General features: G+C 40.8%; 1 protein-coding gene across 6 annotated transcripts in view; it reads right to left on the minus strand.

Moving 5' to 3' along the window:
- The window catches only part of PTPRM (protein tyrosine phosphatase receptor type M), a 495,115-nt gene extending 469,661 nt beyond the window's left edge, over window positions 1-25,454 (minus strand). Inside the window, exon 1 of one of the 6 annotated variants that reach the window (XM_086740639.1) lies at window positions 24,879-25,454. In XM_086740639.1, coding sequence (XP_086596765.1) covers window positions 24,879-24,951 — 73 coding nt within the window. In that variant the 5' untranslated portion in view covers window positions 24,952-25,454. The remainder of the gene's footprint in view (window positions 1-24,878) is intronic. The other 5 variants (XM_086740640.1, XM_086740643.1, XM_086740641.1 and 2 more) reach the window with 5 other exon arrangements.
- Window positions 25,455-25,779: the final 325 nt, after the last annotated feature.

Consider the following 25,779-nt stretch of genomic DNA (forward strand, 5'->3'; position numbering starts at 1 on the left):
CAGTCTATTTTGACATACCAATAACTTGCTTTGTACATTCAGCCTGTTTGAGAAGTGGACTAAGCATCAATTACTATGTTTTTATAAGCTCACTGAGCGTGATTTTTTGGTTTGTTCATTTGTTTTTTGTTTGGTTTTTAAGTTATAATCACTATTGCTTCTGGACGACATCAGAAAGAAAAGAAGAGAAACACATCAGACTCAGACTTTGTCCCACTGAGGTTTTGCCAGTATTGACAGGCCAGATAACACCAAGTGAGTGAATAAAATATAATTTAGTTTCATGCTTTATTAAAAACACAGTAGGTTGCCCAGATTGAGAAGGGTGTGGAAAATTTTTTATTAAAAAAAAAAACAAAACTGTGTAAACTATTACAAACAACGCAATACCTTCATATGGCTTATATACATACAAGAACTAGAAAAAAATAACTTTACATTGGTTACAGAAGCAAATCTACCTGCTGAAGTAAAAAATGCATGCATCATCAGGTGCCCAAAAAATAAAAAAAAAAAGCTCTTCAGTCACTGTGTAATTTGTTTAGTTGCAACACATTGTGAGTAGTTTTTATTAAATAAACTGAAAATACTGAGTCGTTGCAGGCTGTCTTCCCTTTCATTTTTCCCTTTTCTACACATAATAAATGAGATAAATACTTCTACACGTTCCACATCCCATACACATTTGGTTTTCCCTTCTCTTCTCTCTGGCTTCGTTCTCAACAATTTCTTGCTCTTCTGCTTTGCAAAGTTTTCCATTCTGTGTTTTCTATTCCCTTTCTTTTCCCAGTTCTGTTCATATCCTCGCTCCCTCCACAATTCCCTACGTCTCCTTTCTCTGCAATCTCTCCCTTACACAAGTTGAAAGGGAGAGATTCTCTTCCAAAAGTTCTCTTTCACAACTAGGACCGTTTTATTAGAGTCTTAAGAACTAATGCTAATACGAAAAACTAAGAAAACAGGCCCTAGAAAACGATGTGCTGGAAATCAAATTTGTACGTTCTAACTACGAAGGGAAAGGAACTGGAAAGCACTGGCATTCAACAACAACAAAAAAAAAAGAATAAAGAAACAAAAAAAAAAAAAAAAAAAAAAAAAAAGACCTTAACTTCATGGCCCTGTTCCTAAAACCCTCTGACGCTTGTGAGAGATAGGTGCTGCAAGCATGGGGACTTGCATGCTTGCAGTTTGCTTTCCACAGCCTACCAGTATTTTTTTTTTTAATTCTTCTCCACAGGGAACTACTGCAGTGCCTGCTTCTGCATTTATAGCTAGAGAGCAAAGCTGACACAATAATTGACAGCTGTACTGGTGCCCACAATGTTACACTAAGATCAGCATCCATGTAAGAAAGAGTGCCTGTAAGCTGAGCATCACGGCAGCAGTCAGTATGCAGTTCAAGGTTTCAAGCTTTCCTTTCCAACCACGTCATCTAGAAACAGTCCTTTACTCCTGTCAGCTGAAATTGCAAAGATGCTGACCTAGCACAAGGCTGGGATTGCTTTCTGCTCATCAGAATCAGGTGGGTTTCCAACACGCAATGAAACATCAAAGCTGAATTTCTCAGTTGTGTAACTTCTGTTTGCTGGTTTCATCAGTGTCCCTCTTATATTACCTTCTCATAATTCCACTGCTATGATTCCTCTCTAAAAATGAGGGACATCTTCCTCATGAAATCCTGATTAGATGTCCTGACAGCAGTGAGACCAGGATTACAATCCTGTTTCTCCCTTACAGCATTTACCTTTCAGTAGTTTCTCCATGTTTCAAAAACAGTGCCTCTGATGTAGCACAATATTATATCAGACAAATTCATTTTAAATATTCTAATATAAGGTAAGCATAGCCAAAAATGTGTGGAACTGTTTTTGGTAGTGCTCGGAAATTCATGCATCTCTGCAGATAACGGCCTTCATCAACAGCCAAGTTTTCCCCAACCCTAAAGCTCTTCTCTTCTCCCCCAAGCACCAAAAACCCAAGGCCGTTACCACAAACACAACCCATGACACCAACACTGCTGTGAAGACGCTGGGGTCGTCAACTAGTCACATGAAACCAGAGGAACAGTAAAATGGAAATGCAGACCACCGTACATTTCCTACTCTATTTCTCCATGTAGGGATAAACTTCATTCTTTCAACAAGCAAAAGTCTGTATCATGAAAAAGCCACTGTAAAATTAGCCAGAATTTGAAGGTTTAAGCTCTGGCAGCATTAGCTGCTGTTCAAAATGCCCTCCTCCCAACAGACAGCAATACTCCACCAGACACAATTACTACTAAAGCAAGGAAGGTGGTAAAAAGTATGTTAATGCTGAAAAAAGAAAGGCTAGAAGTAGTGTGTCGAGTTCTGGTAGTGTCAAATAACGAGATTGCGAATGAAAAAAAAAGAGGATCTCCATGTAGGAGGTTTCTCTATTTCCCTGCTGGACTGAGTCAAATACGCTGGGGCTCTGGGGAAACGTTCACAGACACCTTTTATGTGCCCCAAGTCCAATATTCACAATTCTATTGATCTGCAAGTGTAATGTGGGTTCTTTAAAACTATTCTTTTTTTTGTCTTTATTTGAACTGACAGTTCTTAAAATTGGCACTTAGCTGCCCATGTGCTTGTACACACAGATTCAAATGATAATAGCAGCTACATGACTAAATGCAGAAGCGTGCCACTTAGTCTTCTGCATTTTATCATCTGATAAGACAGAATCAGCATGCCATTAGGTAAACCAGCAGTAATTAAATAAAAATAACAAAGAATCCCTTTGCAATGTTTCAAATATCTTAAAAAAAAAAAAAAAGCCTATGCGTTTTAAGCAGTGTTAGAAGATTCTCAGATGTCAATTCTACAGAGCCTGTTGAGATTCCCAAAACACAGAAAGAAAGAAGATAAAAATTTATTTTAGTCATTTGTGACATCTCAGCTATAATACACCAACTCCTAATTAGAAGCCTGACATGGCAATTAATTTAAGCACGGAATAACCCATCACCTTTTCACTGTTCAGTGATCACTAGCAAGATGTTTTTACTGTGACTATAAACTCCAGAATTCTCTGAAACCATGAACTTCAATCCCCTGGAAATGACCAGCATGTGTCATCTCATTACTTAGCGCATTTCTGGCAAGGACAAAATTTATCGCTAAAAAGATAAATAAGGAAAGAGGACAGCAGTAGAGACTCAGGTTACATGAGTCTCAACTGAGCCAATACCCCTGTGAATACCAGCATGCCTGGGATCCAAAGCATGTCCAGTCAGGCCCATTTCTTTGCGTTTTTCTTAATTTGGTCTCCAAACAAAAAGAAATGTTTAGCTTTCTACAGCACCTGGAATTAATAGAACCCAATTGCAATGAAAGTCATCAACAGTTAAATGAATTAGGAAAAAAAAAAGTGTAGGGGGGGGAATCTTTGGACATAGAATAATAATCTCCAATTCCCTTGCAACAGGAAAATATGTTTGAGCTTGTTGTTCCTTTCCACAAACTTCTCTAGAGGCATCACTTCTCCTTCCTTCCACTGTTTTAAAACTCCCCATGGAATCTCAAAGTTAAGAGTAACAACACTTCTTTCCCTGCAAGTGTCATCCGGACAAACTCATTTAAAAATCTGTAGTTCTCACCCTTCAACTCCTAGTTTCCCTCTGCAGGGATTTTTTTTAATATACTTTAATCATTTTAGACGTTCCGCAATTTGTTTTCTGTTTAGTACCGGTGTGTATTCTCTCTTTGCTGAAGTTTTTAATTGAAAAAAGCACTTTCATTAGGGCGAGTTCTAGTATTAGAAAAGAATGCTGGTACCATACAATGAAAATTTCTGCTATTAAAGTAGTAAAGTGTATGCATTTAAGCTATCTGAATTTGAAAACTAAATTAAAATGTTTTCTGGAATGACTATCTCTTACTTGATATAGGTTATAATTTTGTTATTTGAGAAATAACACAATCAGAAGCGGTCACTGGTACAACTGTATTCTCTCTGAACAAAGCTAGACAGAAAGCAACAGGAGTTTGCATTACTGGCACCCTTAAAAGTATTTGTCAGCACTACGAGAAGGTATTTTGAAAGACCTTCCTGACAAATGCATTTCAAACATAGTGTATTCAGAAGCCTAAAAAAATCCTTTAGCTTTTACCTTTTACATTCTAGTAGACTCTGGAATATCTTCTCTCAATAAACTTTCCCTTGTATAAAAAATAGCGCACTAACATACTGAAAAGATGTTGAAGCTCGTATTTTACAAGTTTCTATAATGCAGAAAGGTTGTGGAATCTTCCTCCATCCTTAAAGATGCTCAGGGCCTTGTCCAGGTGAGTTCTGAGTGATACAACCCAGCTTTGAAGTTAGCTCTCTGCGCTGAGCAAGGGGTTGGGCTTGGACAACCTACAGAAGCTTCTTCCTACATGAACCGTTCTTTGACTCTAATCCCTTCCAAAAGCAGCCAAAAAAAAAGCAGAGCATTACAACCAATCTCTTAACAGAATCTGCAACTTTTACCTACGTAGGGTACCGAGCAGGAAGGCATTTCTCCAACTCCATATCTACGTTTCATAGTCTCTTAAAAGCCTTTAGAGCACCAATATTCATTCTTTGAGGTGGAGAAAATTACTAAGCATAGACCAAAGCTGTGTCACTGCTCCTCCTCTTCTAGTCCTGCTTCTTGAAGGCAAAGTCTGTCAAGAAACATCCAGGGAAAAGCTGACAGCAAGAACCTCATAGTGGAGACTGATGTAGCAGGCAGTGGTATTTCCTGGCTCCCTCTTCTACCTGCGTCTGGTGAGGCTGCCTCTCAAAATTACAGGAAGAGAGTCGAACCAAGCACTAACATAACTACGATTGAAAGCCAAAAGTTAATCATTGTAGTCAATCACCTCTCTTTGTAGGTCTAAAAGCTAATTCCTCTGGCATCAGACTCTACCCGTCACTGTTCAAAAGCACATGGCGTGTGAAGTAGCCATCTACTCAACGCAGTGCTGATCAGAATGAGAACATTCCTCATTTACAGTTTTTGCCTATTAACTTGTGGTAACATACGATTTATATATAACCAATTTGGCATAAACATTAAAGTTTTATATGTAGGCATTTTTGTTTGATCTACTAGACTTTTTTTTTTTTTTTTAAGGACTCTTCAGTTCCTTTAATAAGCGATTTACAAACTGGGCAGCTATGCAGCCATGCCTACGGGCTGCTGTACACCACTTCTCCCAAACAGCATCCAGCCCTTCATGCAGACAAAACCAATTTCACTCACACTTACACGCTTGCTATGTAGTAGACAGACACTAGAAACAAAAGTTTAAGTTTAGAACTCAACTTTTAAAAAATACAAATAAAAAAAGAAAATCAGACGTTCTTCACCAGTGATGCTTTTCCTTTTTGCATTTACGCAGCAAAACAAAACCGATGCTTACTACTTTTTGAATTCATAAACAAATATTTATTTTGCAACCCCACGAGATTTTGCATGCAAACACTACAGGAAAGTATTTTAATAGATAAACTTAGTTTATTAAGATTTTTCAGTTTGCTAACTTTAATTATGAAACCACTTAAGGTTATCACTGTTTTATTTTTAAGAACAAGCAGAGTCTGCTACTTAGATCTAAGTTCTTAACTTAGAAATGTTTGTAATACCTAAGTATGTAAAAATACAACAGAGTGACACAGGCTTTAGCATAGAAGGTCAAACCACCACATTTTCAAGTGCTGCACGCTGCCTCTGGCAGAAACCATTAACTAGAATTTCAGAAAATAAAATACCCATAATGCATCTAACTAGTTTTAGAGATTTTCTGTGCACGTTAGAAAAACAATCCTGCCATCAGCAACTCCAAACTACTGCAGGTAATACAGTTAGGCATTATTTAAAGTTCTTGGTCTTTAACAAGAGCATTCTTAATCGATAAAAATGTCAAAGCCAAATCGGTTTTACTTCTTTCTTCTGCTTGATCATACCAACTTGGAAATTCCCTACACTGCAAATTACCACTTCTAATCCTTCTCCAACACAATAGCATCCCTCCTGCTTTACAGGGAGGGTCAAGGTGAAATGTTTGTGATCTATAGCTGAAGCCTCGCGGTTCCCTATTTACCAAGCCCCCCAGACAAGAAAACCGGTGCGTATGAATCAAATACAAGCCACACTAATGCATTAATGACTGACATGTGGCAGAGACACAGACACACAGATGCAGCTTGACATTAATGGAGAGATTCGCCTGTGGTCATGCACATAGAGAGGGGGGGAAAAATAGACCCACCTGCCTCATGTTTTAACCTGAGTATGAAATCAAATGTCAGACAAGATTAATTAGATGCCTAGAGTTTTATTCTTTTTTGTTGATATAAAAAGCACATTTCCATAATGTGAGGAAGCATTTATGTGGATAGCAAATCAGGTTGACATTGAGGGAAGGTTTACTTTATTGTGAATGCTAGCTGTGTGGTGCTTGTCAGTGCAATTACTTTCTACTCAAGTGGTTTGCTTTTTAACATTTTATTATCTTAACAATAAAAACCCTGGAAGCAATAATTATTTATTATGCTAATTCTTTAGCTTTTTTATTATGAATTTCTGCCAGACCATTAAAACTTGCTGTTTTCCAGAAATAAACCAGATTTATTAATATTCAGCCAATTAAGAAAAAAAAAAGAGAAGGCAAAAACAATCTCTGTACTGGTAATTAGTTACTAACCAGTCAATTTGTACACTTATCAGCTTCCCCATAAGTTCTATTTTCATTTATTCAATACCCAAGATTACCAACATCATTCTGATTGAAAACAACTTCAAAACACTAAGTCCACTGCGGCATTTTTTATAAATAATGATTTAAGCAGTCTGAGAGGCAGCAGGGCTTTAGACCACTCTGAAAATGCACTATACTCAAGGACTGCATTTTAATTATGGAAACCTTTTAGAACATCCTTGTTTTATTAACAGTAAGTGAAAGACTATAAACAAGGCTTCAGTATGCACCACTTCTCAATCCTGCCTAAAGCCCTCAGGGGAAAACAGCTTCAATGTGCTTTCATTTCTCCCCCCAAGCATTCTCATCTCTGAATGCTTCTTCTCACCAGCTTTAAAATTCATTTAACATAACAACCACACAGTTATGCTTTTTCCTTCCCTTTTTTTTTTTTTAATATACAAGTGTTCCCTCCTCTACGAATAAACACCAAGGCCACAGCTCTCAAAGTCCCACAGCATAAATGCAATATAGGAGACCATAAGCAAGTCTAAGCAGAAAAGCACTGCAACTAAATGTACCTTGAAAAAGCTCTTAGTTTGCAATGCTTTTATAAAGCTTCACGTCCATGCACAAACTGTCCCTACATTTCACGCAGTGACAGTGGTAGTAATCCCTGGAAAACTTCTAGAACAAATTCCACTAGCTCAAAGCTTAGCTCCCCCTGACCCAGTACAGCACTAGCTTCTTCTATGGCAAAGATGCAATGCTTCCAGTTTTGTCACAGCAGCCCTCCCAGCTTCAACGAACAGTACCAGCTCCCATGCTTGCCACACACAAGAGCAGAGCCAGGTTTTTCCACAGCTCTCTGTTTCTGAAACAGCTTTCTCCTGTACCTCCCACTGGGAGCTTCTGCCCGTGGCAACAGAAAGTTCCCTATTAATATGTAATATATACCATAATTAGCACTGTAAAGCAGGTAGTTATCTCACAATTGTCCTCCCATCCCCTCCCTGATGAGGTAGATGGGGAAGGAAACCCCACACAACCCCATACAAAACCCACATAACTTACTCAAAGCCCCAACTACTCATTCCAGACTTGAACCACTGGTATGCCATCGCCCACCGGATGGGCACAACCTAACGGGGACACATAATTTACTCTTTAAGCACTTGTAAGTCCCTCTTCCCAGATACCTGCAACCCAAACTGGACAACTGTGCTGCTCCCACCACTGAAGAAACAGATGTAGAAAGGAGGCAGGTATCAAAAGAGGGCAGGAAAGAACATAAAGTAAACCATAGAGCAACAGCAGGAAGAAGTGAGCTTTGCTTACTTTTTTACAGATGCTCTGTAAAAAGATAGAATAGGTTGTGGATGGAGCAACCTTCTCAGAAGTTAAGTCCAGCCTCTATTGTACCAAGGTGGGAGGGACCATCCTGATCGAGATTAATGACATGGACCAGTTGTAGACCAGGGTGTAATCCAGACGAGCACATGGTTACTGAGTTCAGGATGAATTTTGTTAAAACTATGATGCCTTGTTACGGAAGTGCTCTACCTCTCATCTGTTCTCCAGCCACTTGTGTTCAGGGTTCAAAGGGCGTATTAACTAAAACCCATATTCTGAAATTTTATTTCTATCCCAGTTACACAGAGACCCTTGTGACCACCAAACTCTCCAGCTACTCCGTACCTGTAGTTCTCACGGCCCCCTGCTATTCACCGGAACCTACTTCACTCCTAGCCCCCAGAAATTGAAAAACAGCAGCAAAAACTTCAGTGGAAGTAGTTTTTCGCATCAGACTATTATCAGATCAGGCATCATGTCTGAAATGCTTTGAAGAGCACCAAAGAGAATATAAAAATTCAAAATGCTGCCATTTGAAGACACAAGATGCGTATTCCATTTTCCGTATCCAGGAATAGTATCACAATACATTCAAGTATAGTCATTCTACAAAATCAATTAACAGGCCACTTAATTGTTTAAATTGTTAGCTGCAGTTCAAAACAAAGCTGTTACACACAGTACTACCACCCCCGAAAGGTAGAAAGCATGACTTAATGCTCCGTTTTCTGTTGTACTACCTCTAGTAAAAGACACTTGTACTTAACAGTGATGTGAAATCATGCTGACCCTTCTAATTTTCTCTTCCCATTTTCTATGGGAACCTGGCCTCTCGTACGAAAAGAACACAAAGAAAACAACCATAGGAGTGCTACTGATCTTCAGTTACCACTTACCATCCTAAGCGAAAACACCAAACCAACCCCACAAATAAATAAAACCAATCCAGGCCAGACTAAGACAATTACTAAGGCTAGTTAACCAAAAAAAAAAAAAAAAAAAAAAAATCTGAGTAGAAAGCCACGCTTCATACAGTACTTTTTAAGCAGAAGAGTCTAGAGATGGAGGAAAAGACAGCAAGTGGGCAGTGATGTGGATGCAGAGGGTCTTGGCAGCCTAAGCCTTGCCTGTCCCTTCCTGCTAATACACACCAGAGTCGACCAGAAACAGCATCTGCCCGGTCAGCCTACAAACCAGTGTCAACACAAGGGAACAGCCCTTTGTATTTGTTACCAAAAGGTAGATAAGGTAAATTGTGAGTTTCAGCATGAGTGCATTCCTTCAGCAGAAATTTTGAATGTAGTGCTCTTCAGTTTTGGTCTCAACATACACTGCATTTGAATAAGTAAACGCTAGAAATTTTTTGTAAAACATACAAAAACTCTCCCAAAAACTATTCACCTACCAAAATACTTTAATAAGCATGATGATCAATTTGGGAGCTACACAGAGACTCCTAACAAATACAGGCTTCTACAGACACATCTGAAGACAATTAGCTCTTGGCAATGACTTTTGCCTGCTCTACTTGCAGCAACGTAATAAATACGCAGTGTGTAAGTTGAGAGAACCAATACATACGGAGCAGAACAATGCATAAGCCTCTGACTTCTCTCTCTCTCAGGATAGGCACTGAATTATGTGATGCAGAAACAGAAAAAGCTCTTTAAAAATATAAGATGATGTGACATAAGCTATATATCCTATTGTTTTCATTTATTGTCCATGCTTTTCAAGTGGCATTAATTTACAACAGTAAAAAGCAAAGCTATTAAGTACATATGGGGCCCTGATAGCTTCAGGTGTAAAATAAGAATAGATTCTCACAAGAGGTTAGAATGCTCTTGTGTATAGAGTAAAGTGTAAAGAGTAAAACTTGATACTATCGCAACTCTATCTCATGTATACACAGGAAAATACATGGAGCAGCCATGAATACTTTATCTTAAAGAAAATTAATTACCATGGGTGCAATATTCCTGTACCAAACGTGCAATAGTTCATAGTAATCTTCCACATCAACATAAAAATTTGTTGCAACTGATGTCAAAATTCATTAAGTCCCACTTTGTTTATTTATTACTGATCTGCTGCAGGAGGCAATCAGCTCCATCTCCAACCAGGCTGCATTAGCAGGCTGACTCCATCACAAAGTCGGAGTGGGGAGCATAAACCACCTCTGAAAATAGTCTCAGTTGACCCAGCTAGACTTGCACAGAAACAGATGAGGAGTGCTCACGAAACCTATCAGCACAGCTGAGCCTCATGGGAAGTATCCTCCATCTCTAGGTGGGTAATGAACATCTTTGGAAATAACAATCTAACGCAAGTGATTTGTCAAAGTTCAGAGTTCATCTACCAGAACTTCTTATAGGAATTTATCTCTGCCAAACTCATTATCCTGTTGTATAACTGCAGCTGTTGTAAAGATTTTGCACAATTTCAACAATTCCCAAATAGATGAACCTCCACACAGTGATGTACACAAGATCAGAGTAACCCTTTTATATTCCAAATCATGGCCTTACCACAGCATCTTACTGCTGTCTGACAACTGAGACCCACTTGGAAATTTTCAGCTTCTCTCAAAGTCACCCTGCTTTTCAAACTTAGGATTCTGTCGATTCTGCAGAAGGAAGGAAAAGAAATCAGTTGCAGTCTCAGAGCTAATCAGCTCTGAAGAAAAGATGCCAGTAAAACTTCCTCCTGTCATTAAAGAGAGGAGACAAAACCCAACCAGCATTCAGCTTCCCAAAGCTCTGTGATCTAATTCTACACAAAAGGCTTAATAAGGTTTAGACTCATAATACAATTAGTAATTTAGCTCACAAATTGGACTATCTATTAACACTGCAGCAGAGACATCAGCCATATGAGGATTAAGAAGGAATCTTCTGCTCTCAATATGGATGGGAGAACTCGAATGCTTCAATAGACCACTTCAGCTTCTGCGCAGGAGAACGTATATTGCATTGTACAGAATGCCATGAACATGGCCAGCATCCTACTCGTATCTTGAACTTCCATCACTGGGAATCATGTTAATAATTTGCACAGTAAGTACAGAGTGGGAATTTTCAAACTCAAAGTACAATTTGAACTAGTAAAAATACATACTGGTAGCATAGAATACACTGCATATGCACCTAAATGCATTAAAAGTGCACACAAAAACAAAGGCCAAAATTAACACGTCAGCATGGACAAAACACAGGTTAACCCAAGGTATAGACGCTATACAACATTTAACTGCACAATTTGAATAAATAAGCAACAGTTTTCTAAATCATTGCATACAACATTTATTCTATTTCTACTATGAAAGAAAGCAGACACATGTAATACAAGACTCTGCATCATCTTCTCCCTATAAACAGTGCTCAAAAGATTTTAAAAAGAGCCAATACCTCTAGCATACTACTTAAGGGCACTTCATCCACACAGAAAAGAATTCCAGATGAATTTTCAAAGACAGGCTAAGAAGGCAGGAAACACTCTACTTATTACCAAGGAACTAAAATTTCAATTGCTGTGTCCAAAACGTGCTGTTCCAATTTCCAGAGAGCTATATATGTAAGTACATTTCTATAAAATGTTCATATTGGTGTGTTCATGCTGACTTGTATTAACAACTGATTTACTTGCAATTATTATGTCAACAGGAGCTTTTTGTAATTATTTTCAGAGTAGGCCCTTAACTGACTGTATTCATCTTCAGGTTTTGAGCTTGTGTTCATATAAATAGCACCAATATTACTGATTCTTTTTAGCTTGAAAAACAAACGAACAAAAAAATCTTCATCAGTTTACTTCACACTCTAGTAAAAACTATTCACACTCAAATAATATTATGAATAACGTCCATCTGGTCTGAAATCTAGATCTGGCCACAGTCCCTCATTCCCCACCAGCACTGCCTGCTGTTCTATCAAGCGTTCAGTGTGACTGCCCTCAGCGCAAAGACAGACTTAAAACTTTACTCACAGTACTTACTCATAAGCACATGCTTTGCTGGCACATGTGTTAGCATATGCATGGGACCATTTTGACCTAATTTGTTTTAGAAAAAAATAAAACAAAAACCAAACTTGTTCTGAATAATACTCAGGCAGTCATGAATTGTATCCCATGTATTCTGTCAGAGCCGCCTCAGAGGCTCTGGGGCTTTCTCAAAATTTGCACACAGATCTCCAAACTGTTGGGGCAACACAGTGGCCCACGGCACCACAGGGTATCGTAACTACAGCTACCATCCTCCAGTCTCAGCTCAGTCACAGCTGCCCAAAGGATGGAGGTGGCAGAGGAAGGCACAAACGATTTGTGATTTGTGGAACGTGGTGATGAGGGGCAGACATCAACAGAGAAATGAAGGAGCTTTGTGAGAGCACAGGCGGTGGCAGGTAAGCAGTATATTCTTAAAGGTGGCCTGTTGGTTAACAGCTTTGTTAAATACGTATGTTATTTGCTGGGGAATAGCTGGTACTAAAGTGCAATTTTAGAGGGAACTGAGAGCAGGTAAGAACCCTCCCTCTTCCTCTGCACAAAATTCCAGAGTACACAGCTCTAGCAGATTACTATAATTGGCCAATTCTTTCTTTTATTGCTAGACCACTGCGTACAGTCAAAGCACTGAAATCATGTGAATGGGGCTGCTGATGAACGTCACGTATTTGCTCAATGCCAGTTTTGAGCATATAGATCCTTTTTTTTTTTTGCAGTTCTGCTACCAAAGGTCCAGAAATACACACCATCTAATTCTGGCATACAAGCCAGAATTAATTTTTCACTGCTGCAAATCTAGTTTGGCATTCTGCAGTTTGTGAAGACTTTAACAGAGCCAGTTCTGGAAAAACGTGATTTCTCACTCACAGTGAGCATCCCAAACCACAGTTTGCAAAATTCCTGTGATTCACCCACTACTGGCATTGATTTGAAGCAAACAAGCCTGTCAGATACTGCTTCACTGAGGCAGATTCACTGTGGACCAATTCAATAAGTTTATATTCATTTTGATATACAGATCTTCAAAAATACAGACAGTTTTTATTACAAAGTCTTTTAGTTTCGGCTACACATGTGGAACTGACTCTATTTTTGCAATGAATGCAACTGAACTGACAGCCAAGCAGCAGTTTTTAAAATACAAGCCTCCGTGTTGCAGACTAAGCTGCAACCCATGGCACGTAACCAAAACCTTCACAGTAGTTCCTGGCTGATGCCAGAATGAGTTCACAGCTGCTTTCTATTTCCATTCGCCACTGAGTCATAACAGGTATCTTCCAAAATAAGAATTTAGAGTTCCAAAGACTGTGTCTGTTTCTCTGCAGAAATCAGAGAAAGAATTTCAAAAGAAGCTGACAACACATGCACCATTTATGTTCCTTAATTCCCCTGGAAGCAACTTTGGCAATATAGCTACAGCAAGCCCTGACTGTCTTTATCTGAATTTCAGTCTGAACACAGCATACCTAAGGCTTCACCCTACTCCCAACTCAAAATTACTACCTGCACTCCAAGGCTCCAAGTCCACATATCCATAACCTATACAACAAAGGAAGGTACAAGCGAGCGAGGCTGAAGCACACATTCAGCAATGGATCTGCCAGTCCATCACCCCACAAGCACAGCAGTATGTTTGTCTGTGGCTGAAAACAGAACAGAAGTAGCTGAGTAATATTATTCTTACGGGGTTATTTCCATGTGATTTCTCCACATGGATAATCTTATGCTAGATTCTGGGCTACAACTCGAAGAACATTTTAAGGCTTTTTATGGTCACAGTTTTTCTATGGTCTGGTTAGGTTTTTAGTGTGGGTAACATTTAAATCCCCAGTATTCAGGGTGAAAAGAAATAACAGATTCTAGTAGAGAAACTGACCTTCTGTTAAGCAATTGTACATGTAAAGATCCAGCTCTGAAGCTTCTGTGAGACTCATTTAAAAACCCCAGTCCATGTCTGCTGTTGCTGCATGGCTGCTGCAGAAGCCAGTTTCTTACTTGCCAAGAGTGTATTTCAACTTGATTTGGGCTCCTGGGCCCTACTTGATTTCAATACGTTTGCTCTAAAGGGCATGTGTTTGTCTCAAACAAATAAATAAAACAGTCAAACCCCAGTGTTTTCCAAATCCCCAAATGAAAATGCTAGGTTAATTCACATAAATCCCTTACTAGCCTAGATTTACATAGGCAATTCTAAAAACAATTCTTAAATAAAAATAAATAAAAGACACCTCATGAACTTTATATGTGGTCTTCAATCCATGTGCTTTGCTGTCACTATAAACAGAAGCTAGTAATGCTGGGTGATATACAGGCTTCCATTTTGCATTTGCAACTTTTAAGGTTTTAAATAAATATTAACTTTATTTGTGTTTTGGTTTTGTTGGTTTCCTGCTTAGAAAGTTGCTAGCAAAGGTTTTCTCCTGACCTAGAACTGAATCCAGATGACACAGTAAAGAGGCCATCAACTGTACAGTACCTTAAAATTATTACTGAGAAAACAATTTATCTTAAGTAACTGAGAAATTACTTAGTGTGGTGGTTTAGCCTCAGCTGGGAATTAAACACTACATGGCTACTCGCTCACGCTCCCTGAGTGAGGAGAGAAAATAGACTAAAAGGCTCATGGGTTGCGATAAGGACGAGGAGAGATCATTCAGCAACTACTGTCATGGGCAAAACAAGACTCAACTTGGGGAAAATTAACTTAATTTATTAACAATCAAACCAGAGTAGGATAATGAGAAACAAGACTAGATCTCAATAATACCTCCCCCCGCACCCCTCCCTTCTTCCCAGGCTTAACTTCACTCCCGATTTTCTCTACCTCCTCCCCTCAAGTTGCACAGAGGGACAGGGAATGCAGGTTGCGGTCAGTTCATCACACATTGTTTGTACTGCTCCCTCCTCCTTAGGGGAAGGACTTCTCACACTCTTCCCCTGCTCCAGCATGGGGTCCCTCCCATGGGAGACAGTCCTTCATGAATTGCTCTAGTGTGGGTCCCTTCCACAGAGTGCAGTCCCTCAGGAATAGACTGCTACAGTGTGCGTCCCCCACGGGGTCACAAGTCCTGCCAGCAAACCTGCTCCAGCCTGGGCTTCTCTCTCTACAGGTCCACAGGTCCTGCCAGGAGCCTGCTCCCACGGGGCCACAGCCTCCTTCAGGCATCCGCCTGCCCTGGCATGGGGTCCTCCATGGGCTGCAGGGGGACAGCCAGCATCACCAAGGGCTGCAGGGGAATATCTGCTCCGGCGCCTGGAGCACCTCCTCCCCATCCTTCTTCATTGATCTCGGTGTCTGCAGAGTTGCTCCTTTCACGGATCCTCACTCCTCTCTACCCACCACGGGGCCAAGCCAGGCCCAATGCAGACAGCCTCCTGGCAGGACACCAGTGCCTCCCCGTTCTCTCTCATCCCACTGCTGTTTTATTTTCCCCTTTTAAAATACATTATCACAGAGGTGTTATCACCATCGCTAACTGGCTTGGCCCAGCAGAAAGTCCACCCTGGAGCCAGCTGGATCCACCGGACACAGGGGAAGCTTCTAGCAGCTTCTTGCAAAAGCCACCCCTGTAGCCTCCCCACCGCCAAAACCCAACACATACACCAACAGTCTCTACAGAAGTTAAAAAGAAAAACAGTTCAAGTGATGTGTTATGTAAAGCACTTATATTAAAGTGTTGAATGCAGTGCTTTGTAAAATAATCTTCATCTACTCTGCAGAATTCAGAGAAGATGACATTAAAGGAAAAAAGGCTATAGTAATTCTCAGTCATTAACATAAGAACTACACTACTGAGTACTATGGCTCCTGGAAACATCCAAAACTGTCTCTATCTCCTAAACATACTAAACTATTGAAGCACATTGTCGAGTTTCTATGGAAAACTGAAGTTACAGGTTGTGACAAGTGACTCCTGTAGATTTGGGGGGTTCTGAACTGTCATCTTTTTTTTTTAATGGAAATTTAGCAGATTTCTCAACCATGAAAAAAAAAAAAATCCTAAACTAAAAAAAAAAACCTGACAAAAACAAAAACCTGACAAAAACCAAAACAACAACAAAAAAAACAACCCCTCAAAAAGAACAGAAAAGTCTGGCTATGAAGATCCTCACCCATGTCACAGTCAAATGCCAGAGCACAGACTTGGATCTGGGTCTTTCACACCTATATAGGAGTTCTGATCACTAAGCAACTGACTGTCACAATGGGAGTTAAAATATAGATCTGTCTTTTTCATGCTGTGCTCCAGCGGTATGATTCATGTTGGGCTACGCCATCCCAACATGGAACCAGAAAAATCTCCAGACTCATAAAGTTCCACTGAGAGAAAGTCATTTCCTGGTTACGATTATAGGACACATCTTACAACGGTTAAATAAAAGAGATCTTACAGTATCAAAATAGTAATAGCTTCCCAAAATTGTAATCTTCAGAACACTGTGGATCCTGAATTATACTGGTTAATAGAAACATCACAGTAATTACAACAGATTATATATAGTCCTGTACAGATACGCAAACAGTGTCAAACCTTTAAACAACTCTGTGTCTTCACAAGCTTCTCCCAAGCCTGTGAGCATACTCTGAACAGGCTGTAGATTTGTTAGGAAACACTGGACTTACCGCAGTGACTTTATTTACTAGAAGGGTGGAAGAGGGAATAGATAATAACAAATTTTTTCTTTTCAAATGAAACAAATATACAAATCACCTAAGCAGAGAGAGCAAACAACTACAGAGAAAACATTTATGTCTGATCTGGGGCCTAACAGAGTTCACTCAGATGGCAACTGAGGTGCATGTTTGTTTTCAACTGTTACCTGAACTGCTTGTTACAACAGGAAAAAGCCATGACCGTGAAAATAGCAGAAGTGAGATGAACACAAGTTTCTAGGCAGGTAGAGGACAATGCGAATCCCTTTAGGAAATCTCAGCCTCTGCTTGAGATACCTGGCAATATTCTTTTTTCAAAGCTGGAGAACTGTTCTCTCTCCATACCCTCAGGAACTATGTAAACTTGGTAACTAAAACTTTAAATACGTGCACTTTAGATGACCATTTCTTGGTCATAAATAACTGTACCAGCCGTAGTAGAATTACTAAGCACTAGCTCCCAAAACAAGGAATTGTTTGGCCAGGGAGAAGAAAAAGAAGGCAAAAAAAAAAATACAACCCCCCTGCAACCACCTCTGCTGCAAGTACACCATGAAAAAAGCAAAAATCTGCTAAAGGGTAATAATTCATCAACTTTTTAAGACACAGATATACAAACTAGTGCATAGATTACAAGCATATACATAAATATAGAAATGTACATCATGGATGGTAATTATTTACTCAGTCTAGTCTATGTTCACCAGAAAAACAAATGTGAAAAGTCCCTCTATTAATTGACCTGCAAGACCAACTCCATTATGAAAACCTCATGGTCCACTATCCATCCACCTGAAAGTGCACAGAAACTCCCATAATAATCTTCTGTTACAACCTCATCAGCACAACTGAACAGTTCTTTCATCTAATCAGCCTACCTTTATGCACCACAGAATTAAAACAAAGAGCTGCAGACAAAAGGATTCTATCCAGTATATTACTTTCAAAACTAAAGTCTAAACAATACTTGATTTTAGAGTTAAGGACAAAAGAGGTGTTAGGATTCAAGATAATAAAAGACAATCTTTCTGAAAACTTCCCCAAAATAACTGTGCTGTAAACCTCAACAACAACAACAAAAAAAAATCTAAAAAAAAACCAACCCACATTAAAAACCCCTGCTCTAACATAGGCATGTGATGCTTATTTCATTCTCCTCGAAGATGAAGAGCTGAAGTGATGAAAGAGGTAATTAGCAGTTAGTTATTCCACAGCAAAACCACATTTCTTGTGATTAACAAAACAGTGCTGTAAAAGATATTTATAACAGCTTACTACTGAAGAAGATCTAAAAAAAATAGAAGGGGGAGGAATAAAAAAGCCAGTCTACCCCCCCCCCCCCCGCTCCCTCCAAATCCTACTGTAACTAAAACTTGCTGCTCTCTAAACCAGGGCAGATTATACATTTGAGGGGAGGGGGCATGAAGGAAGAAAACACACACACTCATAAGCAAAATGGTAAATGTTGGTTTTACACCATTCTACAGAAAAAAAAATAAGGATACATTAATATCATTACACTTAATCATATGTGTAAGGATAATCAACCATTGCAATGTAAAGCTGCCAGAAGACATAGTCAAAAGAACCTTGAATATATTATTAAAGATAAATGTGTTCAAAACTAAGATGACAAAAATAAGAAAATGTGAATAATTATAAATCCATTCATGTTTTCCAGACATAATTTAGCTGCCTTTAGAACGTCATCATTTTTTTCTAGAACATCTTCTCTTCCAGTAAGATTCATGTCTTAGACCTCCAGAAAGCGTTATGCCTTCCTTCCCACCTTTCCCCTCAAACAGCCTAATTCTAACCTGTTTGCAGAACTCCTTCCTGCTAATACTGCCATGGTTTTGTCTGAACAAATCTGGTCATTCCTTTGTGTCCTACCATTGCTCTTTACGTGGCAAAGGGTCGCTGTGGGGTCAGACACTTCTAGCTGAGACACTTCTTGCCTATTCCCTGCAGCTGGTGAGCATGAATACGTGTTAGAGGCGTAAATACACCTTTACTTTTCCTGTTATTAGTCTCAAATCCGGGCACAAAAATGTCTTTCCGTCATTTTCAAAGATGGGGACTTACCCTCTCTACCTCCCTGTAACATTAATGAAAGTCATACGGCTTAAAAACCAACACATTATTCCAAAACCAATACAGAATTCCTCTGACAGCAACATCATTTCTGAAAATAATTATTCTGAATGGAACAGAGAGCTCTTAATAGGTTGAGACAAGACACATACTCAGACAACACTTAAGCTTTTCTTTAAGACAAGGATCAATCAAGACGGTGAAGATATAACCTTATCAGCTCTCTATAGCAACAACCCTTGCATTTAAACCACTAGGAAAGTACTGACAATTTATTTGTAATTTGATGCATTTTATTATGTACTTTTTATTGTATTAGAGCATTCATTCACCCTTCTGTTGAATACTAACACTGATACTGAAATCAGCCTTTTTACAAGTAATTTAAAGTTCATTTGTATTATAATCAAACCGGTGCGAACAAGCCACCAATGGATTAAAACTCTCTAGGTCACAAAAATCCACCCTGTATTTTTTCACACCTCCCCAGCTCCAAATACACCTACATTCTCACAAAGCCCAGTTTACAGCCCTTCCTCTTTCTATGCTTAGAAAAGTGGATTTAGAGATGCAGCTACACCTAGTGATCAGCAGCAGATCACAGCAGGCAAAACTCAGGAAGACGCCACAAAAATCAGAAAGAAGTATGTGAACACTCTAAATATATGACCATACGCTTCAAATTGGTTTTCGTTTCTTGAAATCCTTTTTAATACACTGATAACGTTACACATTAAATCAGAGATACAGAGCTGGAAGTTATCAGCAAAATCAAATGAAACAAAGGACTATCCCAATTTTTCCTAAAGAAATTGAACAGATAATTCAGCTGCATTCACACATCAATTTATTCCTGGGAAAATTTTCAGAACTACTTCTTCACACAGGAGTCGTAAATGTGAGCTGAAATGTTCATAAATACATGTCATTTTCTGGGGAAACATCTTTAAAACTTAGTGATGTAGCTACCACAAGTAAGTGTTTGACAGTGATACTAACAAGCTCGAAACACGAGAGATCTCCCTCTCATTTCCTTTAGCACGAAGTCACAAGATGTGAAATACAGGAGCAGTTCACAGCTGCTGACCCCACAATATCACTGGATTTTGTTCTATCAAGTCTACACCCATTATCTTCTCCTCGCTGAATCTAACAATGCAAACTGAACCGATTATCTCAGCAGTAATGCGTCAAACTGACCTGGCCACTGGCCACTAGCCTGTTCGACACATTCGCTGACCACCTCAGCATAGGAACAAGCGCACAGGAAAAATAAACCATCTCCACATTTCTTCAGGTCACACTCAAATGACATTAGTGAGATGGAGTTCAGAAGCTTACTCGGTCTATCCCAACATGTTTTGTGATTTCTCTGAGGACTTGGTCTCTCTAGCTGTCAATCTAGCAGCTCCTGTGAGCACTAAATATATTATTTTTGCATAAATTATATGCTACTATATTGTTACAGGACACTCTAATTGGTTTTCCTTACGGATTTTGAGGACTGCTAAATCGTGAGACCAAATAAACATCACTGGATTTTTTTCCCCAGTGTTATTACATCCTTGTAGTATTCTGCAGGATTTATTTTTAATTTCTAATGAGGTTTCATTACTAACTTTTGACACCAGAACAAGACCAGAATAGCTAAATAAAATAAATTTTTAAAAACAACCCCCATACCCACCACACAGTTTCTTTTTTGACAAACTGTGCCACTTGCAAAGCCCAGACTCTCATTTTTTACCTGAAGCATTCTAAAATACATCTCTGTTCACAGGGGAACGCAAAACTTAATTTCATCTGTTTCTAACTGTCAAAAGTTAAAAAAAAAAAATTTAGAAGCCGGTTCTTCAACATTGCTTCCATTAATTTGCTGGACTGTTTTAAATATGAATACTCTCGGGTGTAAAGCACAGATCAAGTCATCCCCCTAACAGCTGTAATAGCAACAGCAGAAATCTCTGCCAGTGGCAAGTTCGGTTGGGAAGCTTCCCCCACAGCTCCCCCTGTTTAGCAAGGCCTTGTCCACGCTGCGAACTTTAACCGGAACAGTTTTGTTGATGAGCTGACAACTGTGTCAACCACTAATAAAGCTGCATTTTCACTGGCATATGTTACTTCCCTTAGGAAGTGCAGGAATACGGGCTTGATGGATGGGCGGAGAGGAGGGAAAGCAGGTGGAGTAAGCAATGCAAGCAAAGGCAGAATTTGTTAAAATGAGATAGAACCACACTTGGAGCCCTTTGCTGGTAAAGTGATCAGAATAGCTGTTAAAGACTTCCAAACAGAGAAGAACTCTCTTTAAATACAGTTAATTATACCAGAAACTTATTTTCTAGACATTGCTCGACTTGCCAGGAGCTTCAATTCAGCTGGGACAGGACCTGTGAAGACTTGACCTCTTTCTTTTTGTCTTCCCTCTCTGCCTTCATCAAGCATCATCACCATCATCACAGTAAGTTTCAACTTTGGCATGTCAAACTTCTTCCTTACATTTGTTTTTGGAAAATGTGATTCTTGTTTCTGGAGTGCCTACACCCAAAAATCAAATAGATGAATATAAGGCACAATATCTTTTTGGATTTTTTGGTTTTGTATTTTTAATCTATGAAATAGCTTTGGCATGACTATTCTCTATGTAAAACCTTTACTAGTCACTAGGAAAGGTCATTTTCAATTTTCGCACAGTACTCTTTCCTCCTGTTCTTCTCATAATTGCCACTAGCTCTGGTGCAAAGTTCATTATGAATGGCCTCCTACAAGCACTTGTAGTCAGTCCATCCATCTCTCTCCCTCACTTTAATAGGACCCATCCTTTCTCAGACAAAAACTAAGGCTTTTCAAACCAATAACATAAAAAGAATGTGTTAATATACAACCTTGTCTCTTTCGATAGCAACAGAGAATATAACAGCCGAATAATAGCCCTCCCTCGGTCAGATTCCGGTTACAAGCAAGAAGCACCAATTTCAGAATTCAGGCTGTGTGCAAATTTACATCTATCTGAACACGATGCCTTCATAAGAACACAGTTTCTGAGTTCAATTACACACCTCCTTGCCTTCAATTTCAATTCTCTATTTTGGTATTTGACAGAACTCATCCAGACCCTTCATTTTATATAAGACCTAATATTTAGACTTACAACGTCCCTTCTAACTTTCCACATCTCTATGTTTGACCTAAATCCCTTACAGAAGTGGATTGCTTTCCCCACCCTGAATAATCTATCAAGGAGACGGAAGGAGGAACACGCTGGAGGCAGGTGACATTTCGTATGACAGGAACACCACATTTCAGAAACTTTTGTAATGTCTGCTTTCAGTGTTCGCATGGAGCCACTTAATAACATTTATGTTAAAATTATAAACAAAACTCAGCTAAATTAGATGTCCTACAGCTTTTCAGAAGGCAACTAAAAAAAAAAAAACAAAACTAAACCCAGGACAAAAACTACTTTTGCAGAAAGACCCCAGCTACTTTAAAAAAAAAAAAACCTTAGGATAAGCATCACTGTCTATTTAAGACAATGTTTTTACTAATGTCTCTTGAATTCAGATTCTTGAAACCATTTGCTTCTTAAACTGATGAATCCAGAATTTTAAATTCTTTAGTTAAGGACTCAGAGAAAATCTCATTGTTATTAACTGTTAAGCTGCTTTCAAAAGATTACTTGAAAGCTTCCAGGCCTTAAAAAGCCAAGATCTGATCTTTGCAGTAAGATTATATTCTAAATAAGAAACTTGAATAAAACAATGGCTGACGGTAATGTTAGAATCAACCTCTGTAAAACAAATCAGTCATTGTAGAAAAGGGTAAAAATAAAAATGGAACTATAAATGCCAAAGATTACTTAACTCACCTATTGCTATTCTTTGCTTAAAACATGTGTGAAGTTGGTTTTGTTTCTTTTTTCTTTGTTTGTTTTTGAACTTTTTACAGGTTAGTCATATAACTCCCATCTGCAACAAGCGACAGCTATTACAAAAGATAACTACCCAACTCAAGGACGGATTTTTCCGTAATTTAATTTTTATGACACTGATGCATCAAGCTTCTAACAAAAGCAACAGCACTTTTTTCCCCCAAGCAAAAATAACTCCCAGGCAGGCACTTCACATGCTAAAGGACAAAAATGGAAATTTCATCAATTTTATTCTAAGTGAGTGCCAAGAGCCAATATTTTAAAAAAATTAAAAATCTGTACATGCATCTTCAAAAATCATCTTTACATTCGATATTTAACATACATGTACATATACAGACACAGGGAGAAAGGAGGCCAGATTCTGCATCCCTTGATGCCCTTTGCAATCTCATCTAAGTGTGTAAATTGCAGCCTCTGATTTTCAGTACTGCAGAAGGGTTGGAAGTACACCTTTTGAATAACTGTACGCACAGGTCATCTCTGAATTGTTTATGTTTTATATCACAGTTCATTCTGCAGCGTGCGGCAATGGAAATGAATAGAGCAGATACAAATCTAACACTAATGTGGGATTGTTCTTCAGCAACACGAACAGCACCTAAATGCTGACCCTCATATAGTATCAGCATATCACACACACAAGTCATTTAAATATTCAGAAAAAGAGTTGACCTAGCTTAACTTTAAACAAGAAGTAAGACAGCTCACGCAGGTCAGCAATGAGTTATGGATTTATCTCAATAAAGCAAGAGCTCTCACTTAAGTCTGCGCACTAGACTTCCAATATTAATGAGTTATAGGGCTAATACACAGGAGTTCAGTTCCATAATTCACTACAGAGCATAGCTTCATCCTAACGTGATTATTTGGAAAAATATTTCCTCATTGTTACACATCACCTCGGTACAAAACATTCTTCTGCTCAGGGACCTGTCTCATCTGCAGTGAAAATACTGGAGAGAAATTAGGGGAAATACAGCGGCGTACACAAAGGGTCCCTGGAACCTACCGTAAACCCAGAATCAATTTTTAGGAAAGTTTAAAAACATATCATCAATTTCTACCTGTAAAACTTGGCTTACCTACAGTGCTGCACGGAAGCAACATGTAATGTACAAAATACAAACTATTCTGCAGCCTGAGCAACGGGGAAAGTCGAAAGTATCGCTTCCCATCAGATCAAAGCACACTTTGCGTGAACCGAAGACCAGATGTCTTCAATTTAACGTGCTTTCTCAGTTGCGCTAACTTCATGTTAGGAACAAACCAACCAACCAAACAAAAAATAATCTGAAGTTGCTCTTTGCAGTGAAGCACACCGGACTATTTCACAATCCAAATTTCTGTCTAAAATTACGGGTTTCCTCAACATGTAAGTAGGACAGGAGCGCAGGCAGACGACTCCAAGATAACCCTCTGCAGGTCGAGGGACTTCAGAAAAATGCTGTGGATGGAGCACTTCGCCGGGCTCCTCGCCGGCTGTGAGTCCCGACACCCCGCAGACGTGGGCAGCTTCTCCCCTGCCCTCCGAGGTGAGGATTTGGCGGGGGCAAACAACCAGGGGCCGGGGCTTCACCTCGGGCTCTACCGGCGACTGACAGCCGCGCCTACGGGCAGCGCGGAAGGCGGGGAGCCCCGGGAACCAGCCAGGAGGAACCGGTGGGGCGCGGCAGGGCAGCCGCCGGCCCCTCCGGGCAGCACCCCTAATTTCCCTTCCCCCGTGGCCGGGCGGAGGATGGGTGTGGGTCCCCCACCTCCTGTCGAGTCCGGGCAGCGGGAAACTTTCGGGAAGTCGGTGGCGGAGAAACGGCGGAGCGAGCCCGAGTCCCGCCCGTCCCGGCAGCCCTGCCCTCGGGGCCGGCCGAGCCCCGCCAGCCTCTCGCCCTTCTTCTCAGGGCAACAGGGGTGCAAACCTAACGGCATCCCGGCGCCTCCCTCTCCGGATGCTCCCCCTCCCGTCCCCCACTCCATGTACGAGCAGCTCTGAAATGTCAGCCCCACCAGAGGGATGAGGAAAAAAAAAAAAAAAAGAAGAAAAAGAAAAACAAAAAAAAAAAACAACCCAGCCCCAAACCCAACCGAACCCGAAATCGCAGCGCTTCCCCCCTCCCCTTGCCCCTTCGCCGGCCCCGGGGCGGGCGAGGCGGCTCCCTACCTGTGAACGTCTGCGCTCCCGCTGCCAGCAAAAGTCCGGCCAAAGTAACCAGGCAAGTTCCAACTTTCCCCATATTTCCACCCCTTCCTGCTCCGGATCCAGCAAAGTGCCAAAGTGTTTGCCAAAGTAGGAGGCGCCCCTCTCGCCCCCCTCTCCAGTCAGTGGGGCAGGCGGGGGGGGGGGGGGCTGGGAGGGGGGAGTCCGGCTCCCCCCCAACTCGGTGCCCCGCCGGGCTGTCTTCCTTCTCGCCCTCTCTGCGCTTTTAGGGGCAGGGAAAAGAGGTGTACGAGGTGGCCGGGGGGCTGCCTGCCGTCGCCCCAGGCGCTGCGCCGCCTCCTCCTCGCACGGACGCCGCTCGCCCTCCCCCGGTGCGGGGGAGAAACGGGGAACGGGACAGCGTTAATCCCGAAGTTTCTCCGCCCGGCGCCGCCGTTTAGTCCCGGTTTATCTCGGCTCCCTGACTGACTCGCTGTCCCCCCCGGCAGGCAGGCGGGCTACAGGGAGCGCGGAAAGTCACGCCCAGCCGCCGGCGCCGCCGCCGCCGCCGCTCTTCCCCGCTAGAGGGCGAGGCGGCGCGAGCCGGCGGCGGGGCGGCCGTTACCGCCGGTCCCCGCCGCGGCGCCCCGCCGCCTGCCGAGAGCGAAGCGCACGGAGTCTCCTTCCCGCCGCTCCTTTCGCTGTCCCGAGAGTGGCTTTGTTTGCAGAGGAGGAGTGGCTCCGTGCCGGGCAGGATGGTGTCGAACGTTCCCGGACAGCGGGGGAGAGAAGGAGGAACCGAAAAAAAAAAAAAAAATATATATAATAAAGAAACATTTCAACGCAGCGTCTCGGTAACTTTTGCTACGGGCCGGCCCTGGCGAGAGCCGCAGGCGCTGAAGTTGGGGCTGCCGTGACTACCTGT

Source organism: Chlamydotis macqueenii, chromosome 2 (genome assembly GCF_036417535.1).
Source record: "Chlamydotis macqueenii isolate bChlMac1 chromosome 2, bChlMac1.mat, whole genome shotgun sequence".
Classification (NCBI taxonomy): Eukaryota; Metazoa; Chordata; class Aves; order Otidiformes; family Otididae; genus Chlamydotis; species Chlamydotis macqueenii.